The sequence below is a fragment of the Oncorhynchus nerka genome, linkage group LG26, assembly GCF_034236695.1.
Source record: "Oncorhynchus nerka isolate Pitt River linkage group LG26, Oner_Uvic_2.0, whole genome shotgun sequence".
Taxonomy (NCBI): domain Eukaryota; kingdom Metazoa; phylum Chordata; class Actinopteri; order Salmoniformes; family Salmonidae; genus Oncorhynchus; species Oncorhynchus nerka.
Window position 1 is genome coordinate 20,318,598 of NC_088421.1, and position 27,512 is coordinate 20,346,109.

The window sequence follows — 27,512 nt, forward strand, 5'->3', positions numbered from 1 at the left end:
GATTTACTCAGTTTGGAATGTATATTTTATATGGAGGTCTGGAATGAAAACATGGAGGAGAATCAGACCAGATTAACATGTACGATGGTTGTCAGTTTCATCAGATGCATCAGGTACTCAACTTAAGTCTGATTGGCAGGATCAGTGTTTGGCACACTCCTGTTGCTCCCTATCCTCCCAGCCATGTTCAACTCTGTTCCTCCGACTAGAACCTCCTACAGAGACATGTAATGAATTCAGGGGGCAGTTGAGCCTCATTGAAGCTCTGGCCAGCCCCAGCGTTATTGATGTTGTCTCAGAGAGGATCAGTATTTGTCTTTGACAGCGAGAATGGTCTACTGAACAGTCTAGTCTCTTCATGATAGACTCGTTCGCTCTCAAGCTGTTGCCTCTTGACATGGCTGAGGGACCGTATGTGTTGTGGGGGAGGGGCTTTGCCTGGGCCATTCCTGAAAGCAGGAAGCAGGTGGAGTCTTCAGGAAGCCTGTCTTTTCCTGGACCTCTACTCCACAGAAGGAGAGGCTGCGGCTCGTTGGAAGGGGGAAGGCTTTGTGTGCCATTCCTTAAACAAAAGGCTTCTTCCGTTCTGAGTCTCAGTGACGACAGCACTCCACCCAGCAGCCTGTCCCCTTTTTTTACTCACTGGTTGGACTGGCTAATACAGCACTCTACTCCTCCTTAAGACTGCAATCAACTTACATAAGACAAAGGCTATTGGTCATTCATGACTGCTCCGCTTTGATGTAGTGTGTGTGTGTGTGTGTGTGTGTGTGATTGGCTGATGGATTCTAGAATCTCTATTATACAGTTGAATTCGGAAGTTTACATACACTTAGGTTGGAGTCATTAAAACTTGTTTTTCAAACACTCCACAAATGTCTGGTTAACACACTATAGTTTTGGCAAGTCAGTTAGGACATCTACTTTGTGCGGGACACAAGTCATTTTTCCAACAACTGTTTACAGACAGATTATATCTCTTATAATTCACTGTATCACAATTCCAGTGGGTCAGAAGTTTACATACACTAAGTTGACTGTGCTTTTAAATAGCTTGGAAAATAACTGAAAATGATGCCATGGCATTAGAAGCTTCTGATAGGTTAATTGACATAATTTGAGTCAATTCGAGGTGTACCTGTAGATGTATTTCAAAGATTACCTTCAAACTCAGTGCCTCTTTGCTTGACATCATGGGAAAATCTAAAGAAATCTGCCAAGACCTCAGAAAATTGTAGACCTCCACAAGTCTGGTTCATCCTTGGGAGCAATTTCCAAATGCCTGAAGGTACCACGTTCATCTGTACAAACAATAGGACGCAAGTATAAACACCATGGGACTACGGAGCCGTCATACCGCTCAGGAAGGAGACACGTTCTGTCTCCTAGAGATGAAAGTACTTTGGTGCGAAAAGTGCAAATCAATCCCAGAATAACAGCAAAGGACCTTGTGTAGATGCTGGAGGAAACAGGTACAAAATTATCTATATCCACAGTAAAACAAGTCCTATATTGGCATAACCTGAAAGGCAGCTCAGCAAGGAAGAAGCCACTGCTCTAAAACCGCCATAATAAAGCCAGACTACAGTTTGCCACTGCACATGGGGACAAAGATCATACTTTTTGGAGAAATGTCCTCTGGTCTGATGAAACAAAAAGAGTACTGTTTGGCCATAATGACCATCGTTATGTTTGGAGGTTAAAAGGGGGAGGCTTGCAAGCCGAAGAACACCATCCCAACCATGAAGCACGGGGGTGGCAGCATCATGTTGTGGGGGTACTTTGCTAAAGGAGAACCTGGTGCACTTCACAAAATAGATGGCATCATGAGGAGGTAAAATTATGTGGACATTGAAGCAACATCTCAAGTCATCAGTCAGGAAGTTAAAGCTTGGTCGCAAATGGGTCTCCCAAATGGACAATGACCCCAAACATACTTCCAAAGTTGTGGCAAAATGACTTAGGGACAACAAAGTCAAAGTATTGGAGTGGCCATCACAAAGCCCTGACCTCACACCTATAGAAAATTTGTGGGCAGAACTGAAAAAGCGTGTGCAAGCAAGAAGCCCTACAAACCTGACTCAGTTACACCAGCTCTGTCAGGAGGAATGGGCCAAAATTCACCCAATTTATTGTGGGAAGAAAGTTAAACAATTTAAAGGCAATGCTACCAAATACTAATTGAGTGTATGTACACTTCTGACCCACTCGGAATGTGATGAAATAAATAAAAGCTGAAATAAATCATTCTCTCTACTATTATTCTGACATTTCACATTCTTAAAATAAAGTGGTGGTCCTAACTGACATAAGACAGGGAATGTTTACTCTGAATAAATGTCAGGAATTGTGAAAAACTGAGTTTAAATGTAGTTGGCTAAGGTGTATGTAAAACTTCCGACTTCAACTGTCGGTGTCAAAAGTCAAAAGTGTATTTGGAAAAAGTGATTTGATCAATAATTATATTGGCCAATAGGGGGAGTATGGGGTTGTTGGGTCAGAGAGACATTGATTATGATTGTGCCATTTGTTTGGCTCCTGTTCTATATCGGTGCTGTATTTAACTCTGCACCTACATTTGAACATTCCCTGAGGCTTTGTAAAACTCTGTAAACAGTCCCCGTACTAAAAAAAGACATTACTTATGTTCTCCTACCGACGGATGGGAGTAGCTGGACTTGGTCGAGTTTTTTCCTGGATGACAATACAGTGCTATGTCTTCCTGTCATCTCAGAGAGGCATGAGGACAGGGGTCACCTCCCAGCCTGCTATTGTCCTGCCCTGGGCTCACTGGGCTGACTGGGCTCACACAACACAGGGGCCTGGCCCTCAGGAACTGGCCCTTCCTCAGGCCGGGGTAGTGGCTCCATGCCTCCTGGCTCCTGCCCTGCCCCTCCCAGTCCTCCCTACACCAACACAGCTCCAGTCACATGCTCTGTACACCCTCCTATTCTGACCGGACTCCTTTCCTTACTCTGGTGTAATTTTAGTCTGATTTGATCATCAATGTCAGAGTCATGGTCTTAAATGTAGCCTATTACTGCATTTCATACCATATCAGCATACTGGACATATGGGAAGGGGAAGGAAGGGAAAGGGAAGGGGATATCTAGTTAATTGGCACAACTGAATCCATTCAACTGAAATGTGTCTTCCGCATTTAACCCAGCCCCTTGTCGTCCACGTCATCGACGCCTGGGGAGCAGTTGTAGTTGGGGGTTAACTGTCTTGATCAATGGCTTGGAGATTTAAACCAGCGATCTTTCGGTTACTGGCCCAATACCTCTAGGCTACCTGCCGCTTGATATTGGGATGTATTAGGTATTAATGGTAAAGGAAAAACATATTTTTGTGAATGTGAATCATTTCATGTAAGTTCTGTGAATGTGATTCATTGTCTTAGCACAGGAAACCAGGAGAGCGGAAGGAGAAAGTAGATTCTCCAACAGGAGAATTCGACTAACTGTGTTTCATCTCTTCATCAGGACGTGCAGAGTGAGCTGAGGCCGCGTCTGTGTGTGATCAAGAAGGGGCCTCATGGCTACGGCTTCAACCTGCACAGTGAGAAGGCCAGACCAGGTCAGTACATCAGAGCAGTGGATGAGGACTCACCTGCACAGAGGTCAGGCCTGCTGGCCAAGGACATGATAGTACAGGTAACTATCTAGCTCACCTTTGACCTCTGGCATCATACTGTATTATTATTATTATTATTATTATTATTATTCCATGTATAGTAATAGTACATTACTATTGTTAGTAGTATTCAATGCACAGTACTATTATTACTGTATAGTAGTAAATTGAATAATATTGTATTAATGAAAACAATTATGTTTGTCATGCAAGCTTCTCTAAAATTACGGGACTTCTTGATGCACCTATCCCGTTAGCGGGATAATTTTCGTCAACATTCGCTGAATTGCAGAGTGCCAAATTCAAATTAAATTACTAATTTTTTTAAATTTTCATGAAATCACAAGTGCAATATAGCAAAACATAGCTTAGCTTGTTGTTAATCCACCTGGCGTGTCAGATTTCAAAAAAGCTTTTTGGTGAAAGCATACCAAGCGTTTATGTAAGGACATCTCTCTCAGTAGACAAAACATTACAAACAGCTAGCAGCCAAGTAGATTGGTCACGAAAGTCAGAAAAGCAATAAAATGAATCGCTTACCTTTGATGATCTTCGGATGTTTGCACTCACGAGACTCCTAGTTACACAATAAATGTTCCTTTTGTTCCATAAAGATTATTTTTATATCCAAAATACCTCCATTTGGTTGGCACGTTATGTTCAGAAATCCACAGGCTCAAGCGGTCACGACATCGCAGACGAAAATTCCAAAGAGTATCCGTAAAGTTTGTAGAAACATGTCAAACGTTTTTTATAATCAATCCTCAGGTTGTTTTTACAATATATAATCGATAATATTTCAACCGGGACTGTAGCCTCTTCAATAGGAGAGAGAAAGAAAATGTATTCTCCAAGCTGTTACGCATGCAAAAAGCTGCAGGCACCCAGCCATACAATGACACAATGTGATCTTTCTTGCTTATTTTTCTAAATAAAAGCCTGAAACTATGTCTAAAGATTGTTCACACCATGGAGAAAGCAGCACGTCCAGGTTGGATTTTCCTCAGGTTTTCACCTGCAATATCAGTTCTGTTATACTCACAGACAATTTTGACAGTTTTGGAAACTTTAGAGTGTTTTCTATCCTAATTATATGCATATTCTAGATTATGGGCCTGAGAAATAGGCAGTTTCATTTGGGTACTTTTTTCATCCAAACATCAAAATACTGCCCCCTAGTCTCAAGAGGTGTTAATGGCCTTGGCACAATTCAGTCATGTTGAAGTTGAAGTGTGGAGTGAGGAGGACTGTGAGTGGTAGTAACCGTCTCTGTGTGGGGTCCTAATCTCATAGGAGGGGAGAGGTGGACACTGTCACTGGGAGTTAGCTCAGACTGGGATAATCCAGCTCTGTCACTGGTGACGTGTCTGCACTCCACCACCCCCGTCTATCCTACTCATTACTCACTACTGTAGAGCAGGGTGGGTGGGTGTGTATTGTCAGAGGTGTGTATGGCTGCCTGGCTGCCCTCATTCTACTCTAGCCACGTTTGTAAATGAGGTTCTGCTATTCCCCAGCAGCCATGTGAGACTGCCATAGGAAAGGAGAGAGGGAAGAGAGGAGAGTTGAATGCTTGAGACAGAGAGGGGGTTCCATCCCCTAGCAGGCCCCACAATCCCACCACCCACTGAGGACTGTATTCTTTCTGTTAAATGGACAGCTATTGTTACTGCCCAAGCACGTATTGTTTGGTCTCCTTCCTGGGACTGTGGTAGACAGGCAGGCCCACCCTATGACGGACACAGATACACACACATGCACGCATTACACTCATGTGCATACACACGTACACACCCACAGACACGTAATAATTAGGATTTTTTTTTAAATGTAACCTTTATTTAATTAGGCAAGTCACGTACACACACATGCACACACACGAAGATACGCACGCATGCACACACACACACACACACACACACACACACACACACACACACACACACACACACACACACACACGCGTGCACAAAATACACACTTAGAGCTCACAGAACCCACACAAACAATGTACACACATGCTATCTCAGCAGTGGTTCCTCAGAATGTTCAGCTGTCTGGGGAACAGATGACACTATGACATATGCTGGGCCAATGGCCTGATGGCTGAGATGGTGTTGCTAAGCACTCTCTGGCTACTAGCAGTTGTTGCTATCCAAGAACCTACTGTATGAAGAGAAAGGAAAGTAGAATGTTTTTGCACCCCTTTATGTTTCCTCTGAATTGTACACTGTTCTCTTCAGCAATGTTTCGTTTGTATTCAGACTGCGTACTACGGATTCTTATGCAACAGTGAAGAGTTTTAACACTAATTTCTCAAGCCCCAGGGAGAGCTTCACTTCCTCTCTGTGTGTGTGCAGCAGCATATTCTGTGTTTGTGTGGAGAGACAGGATTTCCTGCTGGACAACAGACTGATAGTATTGAAAACTGAGTCCTAGCTTTGATAAACAGGTTATCGTCCTCGTTGTGAGAACAATGGAAATATGCAAGAAATAGTTTCCCATAAATAGTTAGTTTACTTGAACAAACTATGGTGCTGATGTGAAAGGGAAACCTGTAGTTTTAGGCTGTTGGACTAGCCTTCACTGTTTTGACTTGGTAAACTATAGTTACACTACTTATACAACTATGGAGTTAATGCTTCATGCGCTGATTTGTGCAGACATGTGTCTGTGTGTGTTTTGACGTTCCTTACACACTCTCTGTCTCTCTCCCTCTCTCCCCTCTGGCTCTCTCTCTCCCTCTCTCCCCATCTCTCTCTGTCTCTCCCCATCTCTCTCTGTCTCCCCCCCATCTCTCTCTGTCTCCCCCCTCTCTCCCCCTCTCTGTCTTCGTCTCTCCCCCTCTCTCTGTCTCTCCCCCTCTCTATGTCTCCCTCTCTCCCCATCTCTCTCTTTCCCTCTCTCCCCCCCTCTCTGTCTCTCTCCCCATCTATCTCTCCATCTCTCCCCCTCTCTATCTCTCCGTCTCTCCCCCTCTCTCTCCAGGTGAATGGTATGACAGTGAAGGGGAAGCAGCACTCGGAGGTGGTGGCAGCCATCAAGTCTGGTGGTGAGGAGACCTCTCTACTTGTTGTGGACACAGACACAGATGCCTTCTTCAGGAGGTGCAAAGTCGCTCCCACCCCAGAACACCTCACAGGTGAGACCAGAGATCTACAAGAAAGGGCCAGAACTTGGTTGATGCAGTTTGGCTGGATTAGTGATCCTTTCTGTAGACATACAGTGCCTTGCGAAAGTATTCGGCCCCCTTGAACTTTGCAACCTTTTGCCACATTTCAGGCTTCAAACAAAGATATAAAACTGTATTTTTTTGTGAAGATTCAACAACAAGTGGGACACAATCATGAAGTGGAACGACATTTATTGGATATTTCAAACTTTTTTAACAAATCAAAAACTGAAAAATTGGGCGTGCAAAATTATTCAGCCCCCTTAAGTTAATACGTAATACGTGTGTTCCTTGTTCTTCATGATGCTCTCTGCGCTTTTAACGGACCTCTGAGACTATCACAGTGCAGGTGCATTTATACGGAGACTTGATTACACACAGGTGGATTGTATTTATCATCATTAGTCATTTAGGTCAACATTGGATCATTCAGAGATCCTCACTGAACTTCTGGAGAGAGTTTGCTGCACTGAAAGTAAAGGGGCTGAATAATTTTGCACGCCCAATTTTACAGTTTTTGATTTGTTAAAAAAGTTTGAAATATCCAATAAATGTCGTTCCACTTCATGATTGTGTCCCACCTGTTGTTGATTCTTCACAAAAAAAATACAGTTTTATATCTTTATGTTTGAAGCCTGAAATGTGGCAAAAGGTCGCAAAGTTCAAGGGGGCCGAATACTTTCGCAAGGCACTGTACATGTCCAAGTATTCGCACACAATGGACGTTATCAGCTTGCACTGTGTGAAGGACAGACCTCTGAAGCCCCTCACTCACACGACAGCCTCACAGTGTAGCGAGCGTTTTGCCTCTCATATGTTTTTTTTTAGGTAGGTAATGATTAAACCACTACTTCTCCTTTAACAGCCTCATTCAAGGTCTATAGTCCCCAGAGTTTTCTCTCTCAGGCCTGATCTCGTACCCCTCTGTCCCCCTGTCCTTGGTAAACACTAGCAGAATAAGGGTCTATCTGACTGCTTGGCAAGGCTCCTCTGCTCCTCTCTCTCTGCCAAGGAACACAGACACAGAGACACACAGATACTGAGCTCATCTCATTTCCTGTCCCCTCACGTTGTTTGCTCGAGGTACAAAATCCAAACTCTTAGGTACGGATCTAGAATCAGCTTAAACTCTCTGAATGTCAACCACTATTAGGGGCTAAATGCAAACTTCCCCCAACTTTCTAGGGGAAACTTCCCCCAACAGCTACTGAGCTCTTCACAAAGAGAAGGCTGTTGTACCTCAGAAAGCCCCTAGAGGGAGCCTCAGCCTGTAAATTGATTCCAGTGCTGGAGAGTCTGGCTGCAGGTTGGCATTTATTGTCATGAATTTTGCCCTGGAGGCAGCTCTGCGGAGTAGTCACTAGCTGGCACAGCCACAAAGTCTTAAAATCAGATTTTACACCTAACCATAACCTTAACCACACTTCTAACCCTAACCTTAAAATAAGACCAAAAAGCATATTTTTGCTTTCATACATTTTTACAATATAGTCATTAATTACTTTGTAGCTAGCCCATCTAGCAGAAATCGCTTGGTTCTGCCTCCAAGGCAAGATTCATGACAATAAACGTCAAGCTGCATTTGGCTTGGGAGGCCAACTGTGCCCAAGTAACACTTGTTGAAACAGGGCGGTGGCCCATGACAACACTTGGCTGGCTACTCTGAGTGCCATTCTGATACCAACGGCCTCATAGCACGATGATGGCAGCCCAGCCGACGGTATGACAACCATATGGGTGTGGAGGAAATTGGTTCCCTCTGTGTCTGGGACATGCATATTAGTCAGTGTGTGTCCTCCTCCCACACACACCGCCCTGCACCAGGCTGCCTTTATATTTCCTCTGCTTGAAGCTCTGCCCTAAACAACAGTGAAGCGCTGCTGCCTGATCAGGCCAAATATACTGTTTATTAAAAAGGTTAGCTGTCTGTGCCTCTTAGTGAACCGTATAAATAAGAAGGTGGGTAGAAGTAGACAATATTTATTTTTCATTTAACTAGGTAAGTCGGTTAATTAAGAACAAATTCTTATTTCCATGACAGCCTAGGAACAGTGGGCTAACTGCTTTGTTCAGGGGCAGAAGGACAGCTTTTTACCTTGTCAGCTCTGGGATTTGATCTAGCAACCTTTCGGTTATTGGCCCAACGCTCTAAACACGAGCCTACCTGCCGCCCCTGTCAGTTAGTGTCTTTCATGCTATTTGACCTAACTGGGAGTTTTCTGCTTCTTTAGTGCACCAATAAAAATACAGTAGCTGCTTTGCTGTGATAAGAATGTCCTCTGTTTTACATGGAGGAATGTTGTTGTGTTCTGAGTCCACACTGGTTGTTTAGACAAGCATTTCACCTGCAATAACATCTGCTAAATATGTGTATGTGACCAATAACATTTGATTTGACAGCTATCCATTGGCACGGTTACACCTCCAAGTTGACTGATGATTGACATTCTGTGTCCTCTGAATGAGTATAGTGAAGCAGTAAAAGGAGATATAACTCCTGTTCTACCCAGGGGGACATATGGTCAGGTCTTAGTCCTATCTAACTTCCTTTGGTTTCTGCTATCGGCTTCTAAACCTGACTGAAAAATGCCCAACAGGAGCAAAATTCCATTGAGGCGTTGCCCAGGTAACTGCTCTCTCGTGTTGCCCACTCAGAGGGCTCCTGATCACCGTGACTTTGGTACACACACACACACACGAATGGACACACACTCCACACTCCCCTCTGGCCAGCACTTGTGTTTGGTTTCCAAGGCGCTGGCTCCAAGTGGCCTCTCAGCCAGTAGTGTTAGCTGTATTGGGACTGAAGAGCCTCTTGTCCATGTGCAAACAGTGAGGAGGGACCCAAGGAGCACAGAGGTACATAGAGGCAGCTTCAACAGGTTTCAGAACAGCCCAGGGGGACGCAGACCAGGGTCAGGCTATCTTTAGATGATAACAGGTTACAATCTTAGTTCTCACCGTTTATCTGTCTGTGTGAGAGGAGTTGAAGCATGGAAGGTAAGGGTCCGTCTTAGTAGTCCACCAGCTCCGACCAGGGGTCAGTTGTTCATCAGTCAACTCTATCTGTTTTAGATAGACACACAGGTTTAGATATAGTGTATTGTCTTTCTGTGGTAGAGTTAGCCAAGTGAAAACCATTCCTTAATATCCCTGTGACAGGGTTAGAGGACAGTTTCTTACCAGGGCTATTTGATATAGGTAGGTCACTAGGGTACTGGGTTTCATATGCAGCAGCTTGTTTGGACGTGATGATGCGTGGCAGGTAACCAGGGTCAGAAAACATCTCTGTGAAGATGAACCCTGTTTGAATAATGGATGACCTACACATACCTGCGCTATGTAACAGAGTAGGTGTCGCTGGGATGAAACCTGAACTGGATAGGAGCCGTTCTCTGGAGCAGGGATATGAGTCACTCTGGAATTCTGTTCTGGTGTTTGACGGAGGTGGGACAGTTTCAGGATATTTAGGACTGACTATAAGATTGGAGAATTGCCATGATTAGATGTTGTTGAATGGTTGTGAACAGCTGGTATGGAGGAGGGAGTGTGAGTTTGTGTGGAGTCCATGACTGAGCAGTGTTCTCTTCTGCTTTCAGGATCTTTGCCTGAGCCTGTCGTCAACGGAGACATGGAAAAGACGGTAAGACTTGGATGCCAAATACTTTATTGACCTAATATCATACAAAAGTAACATTTGAGAGAGAGGGAAAGAGACAGACCGAGAGAGAGAAAGAGTTGCGCTCCCACAGAGTGGACTTCCCAAAACACTAGTCTTTTTTCCTGGCACTGTGGCGGTCACTGACAGGTCAGCCCCTAGAAATAATACACTGTGGATTAACTGCTTCTGCTTTGGCACTGACAGGCACCCTATCAGCTGGTCATTCATAGGGAGTGGACAAGTATTATTTTATAGGACTGTAGAGTGTGTGTATTGCTTCATATAATTTACTTTGTGTTGGTTGGTTCTCAATCTCCTTCCAGCTCGCTCATTAATGAGTAAAACAGACTGTTTCCAGCAGGCAGGCTGGCCCAGGCAGGGGAGGGTATCTTACTCTCAGTGTTGATATTATGTAAATCCTGTGTAATCTGAATACCAGGAGAGCAGTCTACCCTGACAGAACAGAACCAGGTTCAGGTGTCTGTAAGATATACAGTACCAGAACTAGTGTAGCCCTCAATAGTGTGCTCAGAGCCTGGTAGACGGGTATAGAGGGTTCACATGGTAATGCTGGATAACAAGAAGCTGAAAGCAATACACTGTTGTTTAGGCATGGAGAATTCATCAGCACCATGTTAATCCTTCTGAGGTATTTGTACATAATCCCTTAGTACGGGGACAGACCAGCCCACACCTACCCCCTACTGTACTGTAGACTCAGGAACAGAGAGAGAGATCTGGCATATGATAGGAGATGGTATTATCTGGGGATTCTCTATTGTGTTTTTGTGATATTATCAAACAGGCAGGTAAACCCAGAGTTAGGCCACTGGCCACTGCCACAAACCGAAGAAGATTTCATTAGGTTAACTCCACTACATTATTACGATGCTAATAGACTTCATATGTAAAGAAGACAGACGCAGATCAGTAGTGGACCCTAGTCCTCAGTGATTGACCATCATTTTAACCCCCAAATCTAACAATCAAAACATTGGATTAAGTGAGAGCGGAGGCAGGGTAGAGGTGAGGGAAAGGCAGAGAGAGAGAGAGAGGAGTTGAGAGGTTGTAGAGAGGTTAGGGTGGGGTCACTCTCCATGGGGTCAGTAGAAAGCGGATGTTTCCGGTTTTCAGTATTTTCAACCTAACTTCCGTTTCCCCTGAAAAACAAAAGTTTTTTTACACCTGCTATTTTAGATTAGGGTGAGGTAGGCACTGACATGGCAGAACAGGGTGATTGGGTCTTCTCTAATGCTCTGACCCCAGTAGGCTCTAGTAAACTGCTGCTGCTGCCTCTACTGGCCTAGGGAGACATATCATACAACTTCCCAACCAGCATGGTCAGACAGTGTGTGTGTATGGGGCACAGGCAAGTCTGCCTCCCTGTGGGCAAACATAACATTGCAGCCAGACTGAGAGTTGTATGAGAGTTCTCTCAAACTTGACCCCCACTTTGGCTACTTGTATTTGATCTGATTTGTTGCTTGCTGTCTGTGTGTCCACTGCAGGTGAATGGAAATGGAAAACTGGTAAAAGAGGTGGAGCAGGACTCTAAGCTGTCAATCAGCCCGTCTCCAAGCAACACCTCCTCCAACGCCTCACTCACAACCCCGCCCACAGAGGTAAGTCCCGCCCTGAAAACACATGTGAAGCAGCACACAATAGACAGATAAGAGATGTAGATGCAACGGCAGCGGAAGTCTCATGATCTGAATGTGTATCCATAATGACACAGTAATGTATAACATCTATTATTTGAGCAGTCCTGTAAAATAGGCTTTACTACAATATCAAAATATAAATTTCTTCTCTCTCTAGCCTCGTTTATACTTGGTGCGAACATGTGTCCTTTGTCGTAATCTTATCCACATTCTTATTGGGCCCACATTGTAACCGTTGCATCTACATCTCTTATCTGTCTATTATGTCCACATTGTGACCAGATATCCTGGTCCCTCACTGTATGAAAATGATTTGACAGATATTCTTTCAAAATAATATGTATTTATTTTAAGGTACATCGAAGCCATAAATCAATGGCATCACCTGTCAATTATTTTAGGGCGGGATAATGATTTAAATGGTTTACTATCCAAATCTGTCTGTGATGCAAGATCAGATCACGTGTCTTTTAGTCATCTACACATATCTAAATATGCTGGCAAAATCAGAATGCGGACAAGATCAGTACAAAGTACTCATTTAGAACCAGGCTTGTGTCTCTTGTGCTTTCTCTCTCTACTTCTACTCCTCTCTCACACTCTCTTTTAACCCCTCTCTCTCCTCCCTGATTGGTCAGTTGTCTGAGCCAGTGATCATGGGCGCCATCCCGGGTCTGAACCTGTCCCTGCAGCAGGTCAAGGAGCGTGCTCATCAGAAACGCTCCAACAAGAGGGCCCCGCCTATGGATTGGAGCAAGAAAAATGAACTGTTCAGCAACCTGTAGATAGAGCACCTCGCCCTGCACACACCCACATACAGTAGATACTCACAGAGAGGTCAGTGAAGGAGAGAGAGAGGGGTTGTTCTAAGCCCCATGTTTTCTATAACTCATTAAAACCAGCAGTTTAACTATTGGTGAGGGAGAATACAGGTATATGTATGTAAAATATATACACACACATTTGTATTATATTCCAGATGCTATAAATGATGTGCTAACAATATCTAGATGAATATGCCAATGTTGGAAAGGAAACAGCTACATCAGATAAGAATCTTTGTATTGTGATTTGAAAATAATTTTGAATTATTCAATTTCACGTGTCGAGGTGGTTGTGTGTGTGTTTTGTACCTGGGTGTATATGCCCAGAAGACCCTGGAAGTCCCTGCTGGTCATAGCCTGGTGCCTGTCGGTATAGTGGAGAAGGTCTCTCTTATGGCCATTCGTCTACATGTTAATCAGTCATTGAAACACAAACAATATTTTTCACGCCTTAAACGAGAATGGGACCAGCCACTTACATACCCATCCAGTCTATCACCTTTCAGGGACCAAATAGCAAGCCTCTTCACACTTCCAGTCAGATGCAATTGTCTTTCATGTAGCTGAGCTTTGGGTCAGTCGAGCTTCAGAATAAATTGGCTTCTGACTGGAAGTGTGCAGAGACTTGTTCATGTTTCTCCAGTTTTTGCCTTCAGCACCTTCATTAATCAGCTCTGGGTGTGTGGTAGATTCTATTATCTGCAAACCTTTTAGGGACCAAAACACCTGAAGAACGACAACCACTGACAGTCAGTCAGTCATTGGGGAACGACACGTTGGTGCAGTGTCCATCCATACCAGTCTTACTTCAGTAAATGTGAAGGCTGAAAACCTTCCGTCCATACCAGTCTTACTTCAGTAAATGTGAAGGCTGAAAACCTTCCGTCCATACCATCTTACTTCAGTAAATGTGAAGGCTGAAAACCTTCCATCCATACCATCTTACTTCAGTAAATGTGAAGGCTGAAAACCTTCCATCCATACCATCTTACTTCAGTAAATGTGAAGGCTGAAAACCTTCCATCCATACCATCTTACTTCAGTAAATGTGAAGGCTGAAAACCTTCCGTCCATACCAGTCTTACTTCAGTAAATGTGAAGGCTGAAAACCTTCCGTCCATACCATCTTACTTCAGTAAATATGAAGGCTGAAAACCTTCCATCCATACCATCTTACTTCAGTAAATGTGAAGGCTGAAAACCTTCCATCCATACCATCTTACTTCAGTAAATGTGAAGGCTGAAAACCTTCTGTCCATACCAGTCTTACTTCAGTAAATGTGAAGGCTGAAAACCTTCCGTCCATACCATCTTACTTCAGTAAATGTGAAGGCTGAAAACCTTCCGTCCATACCAGTCTTACTTCAGTAAATGTGAAGGCTGAAAACCTTCCGTCCATACCATCTTACTTCAGTAAATGTGAAGGCTGAAAACCTTCCGTCCATACCAGTCTTACTTCAGTAAATGTGAAGGCTGAAAACCTTCCGTCCATACCATCTTACTTCAGTAAATATGAAGGCTGAAAACCTTCCGTCCATAGCATTGCCATTACCACTGTATATTGCGATACCTTTCATTTCAGAGTTTTTCTTTATGGCCATTGTCAAAATGCTTTGAGGTTTTTACGTTTACGTAGATGTACTTAAACATAATTTCTTTCTTTAATAAGAATATAAATGTCTGCGCTTCACTAGATTTTGTGTATGTTCAGTATGGAGAATGACAGTGAGATTCACTATTTTGACTATTGAATTGTATGGGGGTGTTATCATGCTCTTTAACTGTTCATGTTATTTCTATACTGTATTAAATTGTAGATCTCATCATTGTTGTCCCATGATTCTCCATTTAAATTAAGACTACAGTAACATAAATGTTAGGAATCCATGTCTGTGCTATGAAGGTGTAGATGAAATGCACCCACTCTTAAAAGGCTTCTGGATATTTAAATCCATGAATGAACGAGAGAAATCAACAGGATCAGACATGAATATTTAATGGTTAACTGTAACCAGATGAAGACCCAGCTGGATGAAAAAGGACAGATGTTGATAACTCAAGACAGTATAATATATATCCACAGAGCCATCTTAAATAAGGTGCCTCTAGCAGGTCTCAGTTCCGTCTGAGACACAGACCTCTTTCACATTCACGCAAGGCTCTCCTTCACCTCACCTCTTCAAAACCACTGTTCCTCCTTCCATAACACAGAGCCAGGTGTGCGTGTTTAATGTGACAGCAGCTTGAACTGAATAGGTGGGACATTCCTGAGAAGGACAGAGATGAAACCCAGGTTACAGCCAGGGATCACATTCACACTGAAACAACACAAACATTTACAGTACAGAGGACAATACACAATCATACAAGTCAGGGTTAATGATTTGAAAGTTCATGAGGAAGACAGAAACACATCATAGAGTTCGTTCCCCCTGCTAGAAGTACTGTAGCATGCCCAAATATGGAACATAGCCATATAATGCTGGGTGGACAGGGGAAAAAAAACAGACCATTTTTGATAACCATGTAGATAATTAATTTCATTCATGTTAAGGAAGACCAGAACCCCTTAACAATGGTTCTGCATTTTATGGAAATATTGAAGGAAAATCTGTACAAAGAACTTTGGTTGAATATGATTCTGCTCCCAGATATACCTATAAGTATACAATATACATATTTAGATACTCTCATTTAAATACTAGTTGGACTAATCTACATTAAAATGTAGTGTACATTATTAATATCTTGCATGTCATCCCTCGGCTGTACAAATCACGTATAACTCCTTATACTGACAGTGTGGACAGTGACGAAAGCTAAATATGCTTTGAAAAGCAAAGGTCTTCTTCCCTTTTGTATAAACAATATCATCCAGCACTTCCAAATGTTTTACATAAAACCAGAAACTATATAGCATCTAGTCATTCTGTATTACTAAAGAATGATTACTAAAGATTTTAACAGCACAAACGTACTGGCACCTTGCCTTGAGGAAGACAAACACTTTCATTGTGGTCAACTTGGTAGAAAATGGATCAAATACAAGAGTATTGAAAATATCAACAAGGTCCAATTGAAATGGTCAGACATGGTGAAACACAAAGGTCAAATGACTGAGACAGTGTCTAATACAAATGGTATTGTATGGTAATATTGTGTCTAGGAATGGTTCCTCTATAGGCCAGGATAAAAACCCTTCTCCCCATTGTCTCTCTCTCTCCCTCTACGGCCAAACAATGACTTTACACAGAGGTGGAGACTGTGAGAAAGGAGGGGAAGAAAGGCACACCAACATGACGAAGAAATGGAGGACGTTGGGTAGAATAAAAAGGACAACACGGTTTAACTCGTGTTGTATGAAACAACCCAATACAACAGTGTACTGGTACAGTATGTGGTCCACCCCTCATGTATCTACAGTCAGTCAGGCCCTGTGTTGAAACCAACAGGGTTGTTGTCAGGCCCTGTGTTGAAACCAACAGGGTTGTTGTGACTGATGGCAAAGCACTGTAGAGCAGAGTTAAGTGCTGGTGTTGAAAGGAGAGGAAGTGGCAACATGGAGGCAGGGAGGAGGGAGATGGATCCACACTGTTCATTAAAAGCATCCCACTCCATGGCACATCCTACAATGTAGTCCCATATGTTTTCTGTTAGTCTGGTGGTGGGGGTTGGTCTGTAGTTTGAAGGGCGTCGGGGTCGGAGATAACACTTAGGTGGATTGACCTGCTCCATTCTCCCTCTCATGGTCATTAGTACTTCCTGAGGTGAAGGGTCATGGGTCAGTGGGCTGGTCAGTGGAGTGGATAGAGGGCTTAGTCCAGCATGGCATCTAGCTGGTCAGCAAGGTCATCAAACATGTTGCCAATGTCATCCAGAATGTTGCCCGCTGACTTCACTGTGTTCGACCCACTGTCAGGAGGTGGGAAAAGAAGCAGGGTTTAGTCATGGAGATAGAGAGAGGACTCTAGTGCTCAAAAACACGTTTTATCAAGGGCAGCGCCATTGAGGACTTTCACCATTTTGAAGTTAAGGAAGGATCACATAATTCCATCCAGGTCATCTGACCTGAGAAAACATTCCATAACTGCAGGTGACAGTAAATAACCAACCATGGCTTTATACCTGTTTAGACAACACACTCCAGGTGGCAGTATGCACCCTTTCAGTTTGTTTACCAACTCTGAAGTAGTAGAAGAAGAAAACGGACTACTTCAAAATGGAGATGGCCTCAATGGCGCTGCCCATGCTCTCATAGACACCATAATGGGACATATACAATGTTGCACAAATGCTACTTCAGTTCACATAAACAGTAGAGTGTATATGGCCTGTAAATGCAGGAAATGGGGAGGTGTTGATCGTGTTCTCTTACCCGTCAGTGCTGTCCTCCTGGGTGAGTTTTCTCTCCACAGCCTGCAGTGCTGCCTCCAGAGAGGTGCTGGTCTGCTCCAGCCTCTGTTGCTGCACCACCTCTAACCCCGGGCCAGACTCTACCCCTGGGCCTGGGCCGACCACACAGACCTGGGGCTTGCCTGTCTGGGCTGCCTGGCACTGAAGCCCTGGGGCTGGGGGACACCGGCTGGGTGTGGGTGATGGTGGGGCTGAGAAGGCAAGACTTTGTACCACGTTGACAGTCATAGTGGGCGGCACTATGGCTGTTGGACAGGAAGCAAAAGCAGAAACTCAGAATTGATGATAAAAACAGAAAGACATAATAATGAGCTTCCACGTGTAATAAGTTACCTGTAGCAGCAGCCAGACTGTGTCGGGACGGTTTTGGGGCTGTGACGGGGGGTCCGTGGGAGCTGTGAGGCTTGGGGGAGACGGGGGGTTTGAGGGGTGTGCCTGTCACTGCTAGGTTCTCCAGCCCCTCCAGACTGGCCTCACTGATCCTCAGACTGACCAGACTCACCTCCTCACAGCTTTGGGACTGGGGCCTGCTGCCTGGACTGGAGTCTGACCCTATCTGGCCCTCACTGTCACTGGTGGGAGAGCTGCCAGCATGGTCTTTAGGCTTGTATCTCCGCTTCACAGTGTCTGACTCCTTCAGGTTAAACTCAGGCACCTCCAGGGCTGTCTTGGTAGGCCGGTTCTTGTCTGCCGGGATCTCCACAGTGCTCTCGGCCCTGGGCGGCCCTCCCACCTTGGGCCTCTGCTTGATGGTGAGGTTGCCCTCCTCGGCGAAGGGGATACACTCGCTGGAGCTATTGTGAGGGGATGAGGAGCCATCCAAACCCGGTGCCTTAGGTTCCTCCTCCTCAGAGTCTGACTTCACCCCTCGCTCTGGGTCTGGGTAATGGTCTGGGATGTCGGTTTGGGCTGGAGCACATTCGCTCTGCACCCTCCTCCTCATCCCTGCAGAGGCCTCTCTGGGCTCCAGTCCTGAGGGGTTGAGGCTGGGGAGGGGAGGCTCTGGTTGGAGGAGGTCCAGCCTGGGCCTGGACAGGCTCTTCCCCTCAGTGGAGGCCTCCAGACAGGCTGCGATGCTCCTCACGCTCCCTGGACTGTCTGTCTCCACCCCCCCAGGAGAGGGCGCCATATTCTCAGTGGACCCAACGCTGGGGCTGCTGCTCACCGAGCTCAGTCTCTTGGGCGGGGCTGGAGGGGGACCCTTTTTACGAGCGCGCACGGCAAAGGACTGGCTACGTCCCACAGTGCCGTACTTTACGGGTGTGATCTGCATGCCTGCCAGCTGGCTGCGTCCGGGCCGGCGGGTCAGGGTGGCGTAGGACTCTAGGGTGCTAGAGGGCGGAGCCAAGTCGTCATCCTCTTCGTCTGGTTCGCCGTCTGACAGGGCATAGCGTGTCAGGCTCTGGCTGCGCTTCTTAGGCGGGGCCAGGGTCATGGCGTGGTAGGTGTGTGCCAAGGGCTTGGTGGGCGAGCCGTGGCCCACGTCGGTGCTGCCACAGTGGGAGTGGAGGTAGCTGAAGCCCCTCTGGGCCGGGGAGCCCTGGGGAGAGGAGCCTAGGGAGTGAGACCCAGGGCCTTTAGGCTTGGCTGGGATGGCTGGGTACTGGAACACGGTGGCTGCCCCCAGGGGGACCTGCTTGGGAAGCTGCTGCTGCTGTAGTATGGACCTCTGGTCCCAGCCTTCTGGAATGTTCCTCTCCTTGGCAGGGCTGCTGTCAGCACTGAGGCTGGTGGAGGTACTGCTGCCCCCTAGGCTCTCCTGTGAGCGGCTGTGGGGAGTGATGGAGGCCGTGGGGGGGTCCTGGGAGCGCCCTGAGCCCCTGGACCGGGCGTCGATGCTCTCTTGGCTCCGAGACATGCCCACGGCACTCTTGATGGCCGGGCCCTCCTGGTAGTGGCTGGACATGGCTGTCTGCAGCTCAGCGCTCAGCTCGCTGTCCTGGAAGGTCAGCATCTTGGGGGTGTGGGGCGAGGGGCAGTCGGAGGCGCTGTCAGGGGGCTCAATGGTGACCAGGTGAAGGGCTCCAGGGGGCTTGCGGCGCAACGTGCCCTGGACAGATTCTGCAGCCAGGATGGCCCTCTGGATGTCACACAGCTTCTTCACGGCCAGCATCATCTTCTTCTGGTGGCCCAGCTTGGTGATGCCTATCTCCTGCAGGTCCTCCCAGGTCAGGTCCCGTACGATGCTGATGGAGTCATAGCCGTTCTCTGACAGCTTCCTTTGGTACTGAGGCAGGCCTATGGTACTCAGCCACTCCCCCAGGCCTGCCTGGAGTAGGAGAAGAGTCACAGTCAGACAGTTGAAACCTTTATGAAACTAATGTAAAACCTGACTTGCAGACAGACAGACACAGGCATCAGTAAGACCTTACCGGGATGTATTCAGGCAGCCACTCGGGGATGCTGAGGTTTCCTATCTCGATTGAGATCTTCTTGCGGTGGCCTGGCTTGGTGACGCCGATGGCCGTCAGGTCCTCTGGGGTCATCCTGCTGATGGTGGGGACGTCGTAGCCGGCCGTGATGAAGTTCCCAGTGTACTGCTCCAACTGGAAGTCACTCAGCCACTGGTAGATGGCCTCTGCATCCTACACCAGAGGGGAGGGGTTGAGTTTCACATTAACATCAACTACTGGCCTATTCACTGTCCTCCTGTCTTTTAATAGATACATGTATTTCACTGTGGTATACAGAGTACACAGAAAAATACATTCATGAGTTGTAATGTGTGGCAAACATGGACAATATTTCCTGTCCTGTCCTGTGTCTGTCCTGTGTCTGTCCTGTCCTGTGTCTGTCCTGTGCCTGGCCTGTGTCTGTCCTGTCCTGTGTCTGTCCTGTCCTGTGTCTGTCCTGTGTCTGTCCTGTGTCTGGCCTGTGTCTGTCCTGTGTCTGTCCTGTCCTGTGTCTGTCCTGTCCTGTCCTGTGTCTGTCCTGTCCTGTGTCTGTCCTGTACTATCCTGTGTCTGGCCTGTGTCTGTCCTGTCCTGTACCTGGCTAGTGCCTGGCCTGTGTCTGAGTCTCACCTTGCCCTCCAGTAGCTGCTGAGGACGTACAAACTGCGGGGAGACAAACTGCTGTTCCCCTGGTCTCAGTATGTTCACCATCGGTCTCCGAGGAGCACCCAGAACCACTAGACAAGAAAACACACACTGGAGAGTTAAATTAATGGTGCTCAGGATGTTTTCTACCAATAAGCACAAATCAAACTAGAAAGGTGAAGTTTCAGGAGAAATGTTGTGGTACGTAACAGTAATGAGAGAAATGGCTGGTTTTCCTACCTGCAGTCAGGTCAGGCTGTTTATTGGGGACTGGTTGCCCTGAGTCACCAGCAGAGGGCGCTGGCTGCACATCAAAACAGAGCACAAGACAAGTTACAGAGAGCACAGGAATAAATAATCTGTTGACTGGCACTACATACAAAGACAGTAAATTACAATATCACATTTCCTCGGTTCATAGCTGTGAGTAAGGTTTTCAATTATTTTAGCATTGTTATCTATCTCAATAAGACTAGCCAGGATAAATAAAGCTGAAATAACAATTGGTCTAGTACTTTGGCTGTGTCTGGGAGTGCGGTGGTCTGGTGGTGTTGTCCGTTGAGAGCAGTGTTACTCTCTGTGCTCTGTCCACTCCCAGCACTACGGGTGCTGCCCACACTGCCCGTACTCCCTACACTGTTCCTGTCACCTGCTAGATAGGACCACAGGAGAGGAGGATGGAGAGAAAGAGAGAGATAGAAGTGAGGGACGTTAAAGACAACCGTGGTGGCTGGACAGCGAGAGGGAGAGCAAAATGAGGTACCTCCCCTCTGTGTCCTTCCAGAGCTCACATCAACACAGTCACACACACATCCACATGATTCTAACTGAAGCTGGCAGAGGATGGCAGAGGTTGGGGCTGTGGACCCTGTCACTGAGCCAGCCAAGTCATCACAGATCAGGGGGGGTGGCACAGGCCAGGACAGGATGTCATTTGCTGCCATACGAAGCCAAGGGAGATGGTTGCATGGTGGAGCGGAGCTGCAGGCATAGAGCAACAGCAGCCAAGGGTACAGAACTACAGAGCTAAACTACAACTACAGTCCTGCATTAGGACAGATGAAAGGTCATCCACAATGGAAAATTCCTACAGCAGAGTACACAGGGCACCCATTAAGCTTGCAGTGTCCTGTAGACTGTCGAAATTGTCACTTTTTTTTGGTCACTGGAACAGAGGTTTCCTGGTGGTCCCATCTTGTGGCAGCAGGGAGAACAGCAGGAGCTATGGGAAGCTCAGTTTGAAGCTGGCACATGACAAAGGTAGAGCATGGGAACAGAGCATGGGGACAGCTATTGTCATGGGGGGACAGTGGAGGGACTCTTACCCGCGGTGTGTGAGTTCCTGAGCACCCAGATGTCCTCCAGGGGACAACCAGGCTGAGAGAGGCTGCTGGGAGGCCGACCTATCAGACATAACAACACTGTTGGGCCATGGGGGTACCATGGTCCACGGAGCAGAACTGGGGATTGGCTGGGCCTGAGCATGAGAGGGGTTTAGAGGGGGCGAACATAGGTGTCCTTGTGGCCTCACCACGGTTCACAGTGGTGGGGGAGTTGTCTGGCTGGTTAGGGGGCTGAGTACCGTATACAGGTTTCAATGTGCGTCTGTCCTCTGAGTGCATGTATAAGGGTGTGTGTGTATATACCTGGGTTGGCGCTGAGGCCGATGGCGTGGGGGAGGGCCATGTGGGGATTGTTGGGGGTGTACAGTGTGTAGGAGTCGTCGGTCTGAGGGGCTGAGCTCAGGCTGGAGGAGAGGGGGGCTCTGGAGAGGAGCTGGTGGCGCTGGGTGGGCAGAGAGGCATGCCGGGACAGGGTGCCCCCTACAGGGTCAAACAGGTAGGACACAGACAGAGAGGAGGTTAACGCAAGCTGATGGTTAGAGGTGGAAATGACATGGTATGGATGGAGAGATGCTGAGAGAAGAGGAGGAAGAGAGAAAAATAGAAGCAAGGGATGGATTGGAAGCATGAGGGATTAGTCCAACCAAGGCAGTCTGGGAAATGGGGTGTTCTCTGGAGGGGCCAACCTGTAATGAAGAGGGGCCACCACTGCCTTGGGGGCTACCACAACCTATCAGTGTGTGTGTGGGGAGCCAAGGGAGAAACAGTTCCTTCAGGAAGTATTCATACCCCTTGACTTATTACACATTTTGTTACATCACAGCCTAAATTCAAAATTGATTCAATAGATTTTTTTTATTTTTTATCTCACCCATCTATATACAATACCACATAACGACATACAGAAATATATCATTTACATAAATATTCACACCCCTGAGTCAATACATGTTAGAATCACCTTTGGCAGTGATAACAGCTGTGAGTCTTTCTGGGTAAGTCTCTAAGAGCTTTGCACACCTGGATTGTGCTCTGTCAAGTTGGTTGTTGATCATTGCTAGACAGCCATTGTCATACCTTGCCATAGATTGTCAAGACAATTTAAATCACAACTGTAACTAGGTCACTCAATGTCTTCTTTTATTTTTAACACCCAACTACCAATAGGTTCTCTTCTTTGCGAGGCACAGGAAAACCTCCCTGGTCTTTGTGGTTGGATCTGTGCTTGATATTCACTACTTGGCTGAGGGACCTTACAGATAATAAAAGTCATGTTAAACACTATTATTGAACACAGAGTGAGTCCATGCAACTTATTATGTGCGACTTGTTAAGCATAGTTTACATCTGTACGTATTCAGGCTTGCCATTACAAAAAGGGTTGAATACATTTCAACTTTTCATTTGTAAAGACTTCTAAAAACAAAAATTCCACTTTGACATTATGGGGTATTGTGTGTAGATCAGTGACACAACATTTCAATGTAATATTTTTTAAATTCAGGCTGTAACAACAAAATGTGGAAAAAGTAACGGGGTGTGAGTACTTTCTGAAGGTACAGTAGGTGCAGAGGGACAATTTAAGATGGGTCTCCCGTTCCCCTGATCTTTTGTTGTGGTGACAGACTTGCAGAGAAGACAGAAACCTGTCATTTTTCACTGACTGCAGTGCTGAGCTGCTCCCTGTTCTGTCAAAGCTGCTCCGTGAGTGTCACCACGCCAACCTATTCACTCAGGGATTTCTCCCTCTAGTGCACATCAAAGAGGTGGTGTGGGGCGGATTATCTTCTTCTGTGGTGTTAGGTAGGTAACTGACACCTTCTGTTAATCTAACCGGTATTAGAGGTAGACTGCGTGGGTAAGGGTGGGAGTTTTTACAAAATGTACAATAGCAGATGACTCCTGCAGTTCCAAGCCATTTCCCTTTCCATTTCTGACTTAATCCTGCATTGTGAGTGTGCTGACATGTCTGGGAGATGAGTGAGTTAGTGAGTGTGTGAGTGAGTGTGTGTGTTGATGTTACGACATGCCGGCAGCTGACTCAACAAGCTACGAATCCTCCGTTTGCTGCGGGTGCCACGGTTACGCAATGAAAGAGGCAAATGTCAGAGGGCTCTCTCTCTTTGCCCATTGCTTTCCGATGGGAGTGGGGAATGGCTAATGATTGCACTGAACTTACAGGGTGTGTGTTGGTGTGACTGACCTGAGCGTCTGCTGATGACCTCCACAATGTTCGGCGGGAAGTAGCCCACCCGGTCGGTGCCCCTCTGGCTGTCGTGGATGTGCCCCTTCCAGCGCCCGTCCATGTGCTGCTCTAGGACCTGCCAGGCAGCCAATCAAAACAAACATTAAGACGGGTCTAAACCAATCAGAATCTGTGAGATTCTATAACAATGTGGTGTTATTTCCACTGTTTATGTACGTGTGTGTAGGAGTGTACCTGACCTGAAGTGTGCAGTTCTGGGACAATGACAGAAAGTACATGTTCCAACTTGAAACACATTCTACGTGTTAACAACTTCATCTGTGTATCTATGTCTCTGTATGGTTTGTTTTCATAATGTCAAAGATGTTTTACATAAGTTGGGAGGGTGGTACAAAAGCAGCGCCACAGCCCTGAGATCAACTGTAGTACAATAACATACTGAGAGAGAGAACCAAAAGGTCAAGCACATAAACAGATGATGATAGTAGTCATGTGTTTCTGATCATGTTCCATTTGTCCACGTGAGCTACTAAAACCCAGGCCATTGTCTCTGCTCCCTAATTTATCAGCCTTAGTCAGAGGACACAAGCCAAGGGACAGGGTTAGGGGGCTGAAGGTATGGGGGAGAAGAGGGGTGTTGGGTTGTGTGTCTGGTAGATGTGGGTAGAGGGGGAAATAGCATGTACTGAATGGGCAGGTTGGCAGCTAAAGGAAAATACGTTTAAATTAATTGACCCGTCCAAGTTGGCAAAACATATTTTTCTAAAGGCCAAAACTAGCTAAAGGCACAAGTACAATGCATTGTTTTCAATGATAAAAACCCTGCAGGTTCCGACGCCTCGCTCAATTAGAACGTCTCTATTTTTGCTTTTTATCGCTGGTGCTGTAGGTCACACAAAATGAAATATTTTTGTGTAATTATTCACTTTTTTCCCAAGCTGATTTGAAATGGAAGATGTAGCTAAGATTTGAGGCTTTACCCTACATGCTAAATTAGACCAATTCATCCACTTACGGAAACACAACATCGCTATCAGCCTGTCCAATCCTCTTCACCCGCCTTGCTCTGCCTCACCACTTTTTGCGCTTTGGTTCGGCACCGGTCCCCACTAAGAAGTCAGCTAACCTTTTGCCCAGTATCTAACATGTACATGTGTGTGTGTGAGGTGTGGAAAGGCTAGTTGATGGGAGAGGTGGATGGCCTGAGGGCAAGGTTAATGAATTGTTTTTCTCTGGTATTGAAGCAACCCCCACAGCAGCAGAATAGGCCGACACACTCCCAAGAAGTAAAACAGGCCAGGGTTCATGAGACGATGTGTGTGTGTGTGTGTGTGTGTGTGTGTGTGTGTGTGTGTGTGTGTGTGTGAGACAGTAGTAGTAGTAGTAGTGGAGTCATTTCTGAGTGGGAGTGATGGATGAATACCAGAGCCTGTCCCTACCCGTCTCTCTCTCTCTCTGGCCTCAAAGAGAGCCATCCTTCAGATATATACTCTCTCCCTATAAACTAGTTCCCCCTCAGGAATATGGATAGTGAAGTTCACCTGTTGTGCACTTTACCCCTAAGGACCTACTGGACCTTGAACTGATAGATGACATGTACATCAGGTTCAGTACAGTGAACTGATAGATGACATGTACATCAGGTTCAGTACTGTGCGTAGTGATGGTCTCTACACCCTGTCACAGTCTACACATTTTGCTGCCTTACAATTAACTCTGGGGCGTAAAGACACACAATCAAGACATCTTTTAAATGAGATTTTTTAAGTTTTTAATTGAATCATTTGTATTTAACTTTATTTAACGGTTTCCAAACCGTCCAGTGGTTTCCAAACCGTCCTACAGTCCAGTGGTTTTCAAACCGTCCTACAGTCCAGTGGTTTCCAAACCGTCCTACAGTCCAGTGGTTTCCAAACCGTCCTATAGTCCAGTGGTTTCCAAACCGTCCAGTAGTTTCCAAACCGTCCTACAGTCCAGTGGTTTCCAAACCGTCCTGGTTTCAAACCGTCCACAGTCCAGTGGTTTTTCAAACCGTCCAGTGGTTTCCAAACCGTCCAGTGGTTTCCAAACCGTCCAGTGGTTTCCAAACCGTCCTACAGTCCTGTGGTTTTCAAACCGTCCTACAGTCCAGTGGTTTCCAAACCGTCTAGTGGTTTCCAAACCGTCCAGTGGTTTCCAAACCGTCCAGTGGTTTCCAAACCGTCCTACAGTCCTGTGGTTTTCAAACCGTCCTACAGTCCAGTGGTTTCCAAACCGTCTAGTGGTTTCCAAACCGTCCTACAGTCCAGTGGTTTCCAAACCGTCTAGTGGTTTCCAAACCGTCCTACAGTCCAGTGGTTTCCAAACCGTCCAGTGGTTTTCAAACCGTCCTACAGTCCAGTGGTTTTCAAACCGTCCTACAGTCCAGTGGTTTTCAAACCGTCCTACAGTCCAGTGGTTTTCAAACCGTCCTACAGTCCAGTGGTTTCCAAACCGTCCTACAGTCCAGTGGTTTCCAAACCGTCCTACAGTCCAGTGGTTTCCAAACCGTCCAGTGGTTTCCAAACCGTCCAGTGGTTTTCAAACCGTCCTACAGTCCAGTGGTTTTCAAACCGTCCTACAGTCCAGTGGTTTTCAAACCGTCCTACAGTCCAGTGGTTTCCAAACCGTCCTACAGTCCAGTGGTTTCCAAACCGTCCTACAGTCCAGTGGTTTCAACAAACCGTCCAGTGGTTTTGAGGTGGTGATCCAAACCGACATGCCAGTGGTTTCCAAACCGTTATGACCTACAGTCCAGTGGTTTCCAAACCGTCAGGTAGGACCCAGTGGTTTGGAGAGGGAGGATCTGATGGTTCAAACCGGCCCAGTGGTTTTCAAACCGTCCTACAGTCCAGTGGTTTTCAAACCGTCCTACAGTCCAGTGGTTTCCAAACCGTCCTCACAGTCCAGTGGTTTCCAAACCGTCCTGGACAGTCCAGTGGTTTTCAAACCGTCCTACAGTCCAGTGGTTTCCAAACAGATGCGTTTAGAGTGGTAGAAAGTGGCCAGCAGAGAGAGAAGAGGAAAATGTACAGTCCAGTGGTTTCCAAACCGTCCTACAGTCCAGTGGTTTTCAAACCGTCCTACAGTCCAGTGGTTTTCAAACCGTCCTACAGTCCAGTGCTTTTCAAACCTATCCTCTGGGACTAGCAGACTTTTCACAATTCAGTTGTAGCCCTGAACTAGTTTACCAGAGTCACCTATTCAAGGGCTTGATGATTAGTTGACATGTTGAATCAGGTGTGCTAGCGGTGGTGTAGTTCAACTACATGGAACAGCTGAAAACCACACATATCTACATACTGTGTCTACTGAATACTCATGAAGCCACCCGCACATAAACACTGCCAGCCTGTCTCCCTGCTTGCCACCAAAACACCTGTTAGAGAGGATGAGCCTGACAGTTCACAGGGAAAACACACCTGTCCTAACAGACAACATGGGGGCACGGTTGGGCACAGTGAGTGTGGGAACGACACTGCAATGCCAGCTGAGGCACATCTGAGGAGTTACAGACAGCAAATAGAGAGGGTTGTGTGT

At 46.3% G+C, this 27,512-nt stretch overlaps 2 protein-coding genes across 9 annotated transcripts in view; one reads left to right on the plus strand and one right to left on the minus strand.

Annotated features, from left to right (window-relative positions):
- Nucleotides 1-14,777, plus strand: part of LOC115110683 (Na(+)/H(+) exchange regulatory cofactor NHE-RF1-like) — a 36,333-nt gene extending 21,556 nt beyond the window's left edge. The window contains exons 2-6 of the mRNA XM_029636524.2: nt 3,486-3,656; nt 6,625-6,778; nt 10,408-10,451; nt 11,978-12,091; nt 12,769-14,777. Coding sequence (XP_029492384.1) covers nt 3,486-3,656; nt 6,625-6,778; nt 10,408-10,451; nt 11,978-12,091; nt 12,769-12,915 — 630 coding nt within the window. The 3' untranslated portion in view covers nt 12,916-14,777. The remainder of the gene's footprint in view (nt 1-3,485; nt 3,657-6,624; nt 6,779-10,407; nt 10,452-11,977; nt 12,092-12,768) is intronic.
- Nucleotides 14,778-14,934: 157 nt separating this feature from the next.
- The window catches only part of LOC135559588 (caskin-2-like), a 30,955-nt gene continuing 18,377 nt past the window's right edge, over nt 14,935-27,512 (minus strand). For 3 of the 8 annotated variants that reach the window (XM_065010229.1, XM_065010225.1, XM_065010232.1), the window contains 10 exons: nt 23,952-24,069; nt 22,052-22,228; nt 21,731-21,808; nt 20,921-21,057; nt 20,646-20,709; nt 20,391-20,497; nt 19,740-19,952; nt 17,701-19,636; nt 17,330-17,612; nt 14,935-16,866 (listed from right to left, as the gene is read on the minus strand). In XM_065010229.1, coding sequence (XP_064866301.1) covers nt 16,770-16,866; nt 17,330-17,612; nt 17,701-19,636; nt 19,740-19,952; nt 20,391-20,497; nt 20,646-20,709; nt 20,921-21,057; nt 21,731-21,808; nt 22,052-22,228; nt 23,952-24,069 — 3,210 coding nt within the window. In that variant the 3' untranslated portion in view covers nt 14,935-16,769. The remainder of the gene's footprint in view (nt 16,867-17,329; nt 17,613-17,700; nt 19,637-19,739; nt 19,953-20,390; nt 20,498-20,645; nt 20,710-20,920; nt 21,058-21,730; nt 21,809-22,051; nt 22,229-23,951; nt 24,070-27,512) is intronic. The other 5 variants (XM_065010230.1, XM_065010231.1, XM_065010226.1 and 2 more) reach the window with 5 other exon arrangements.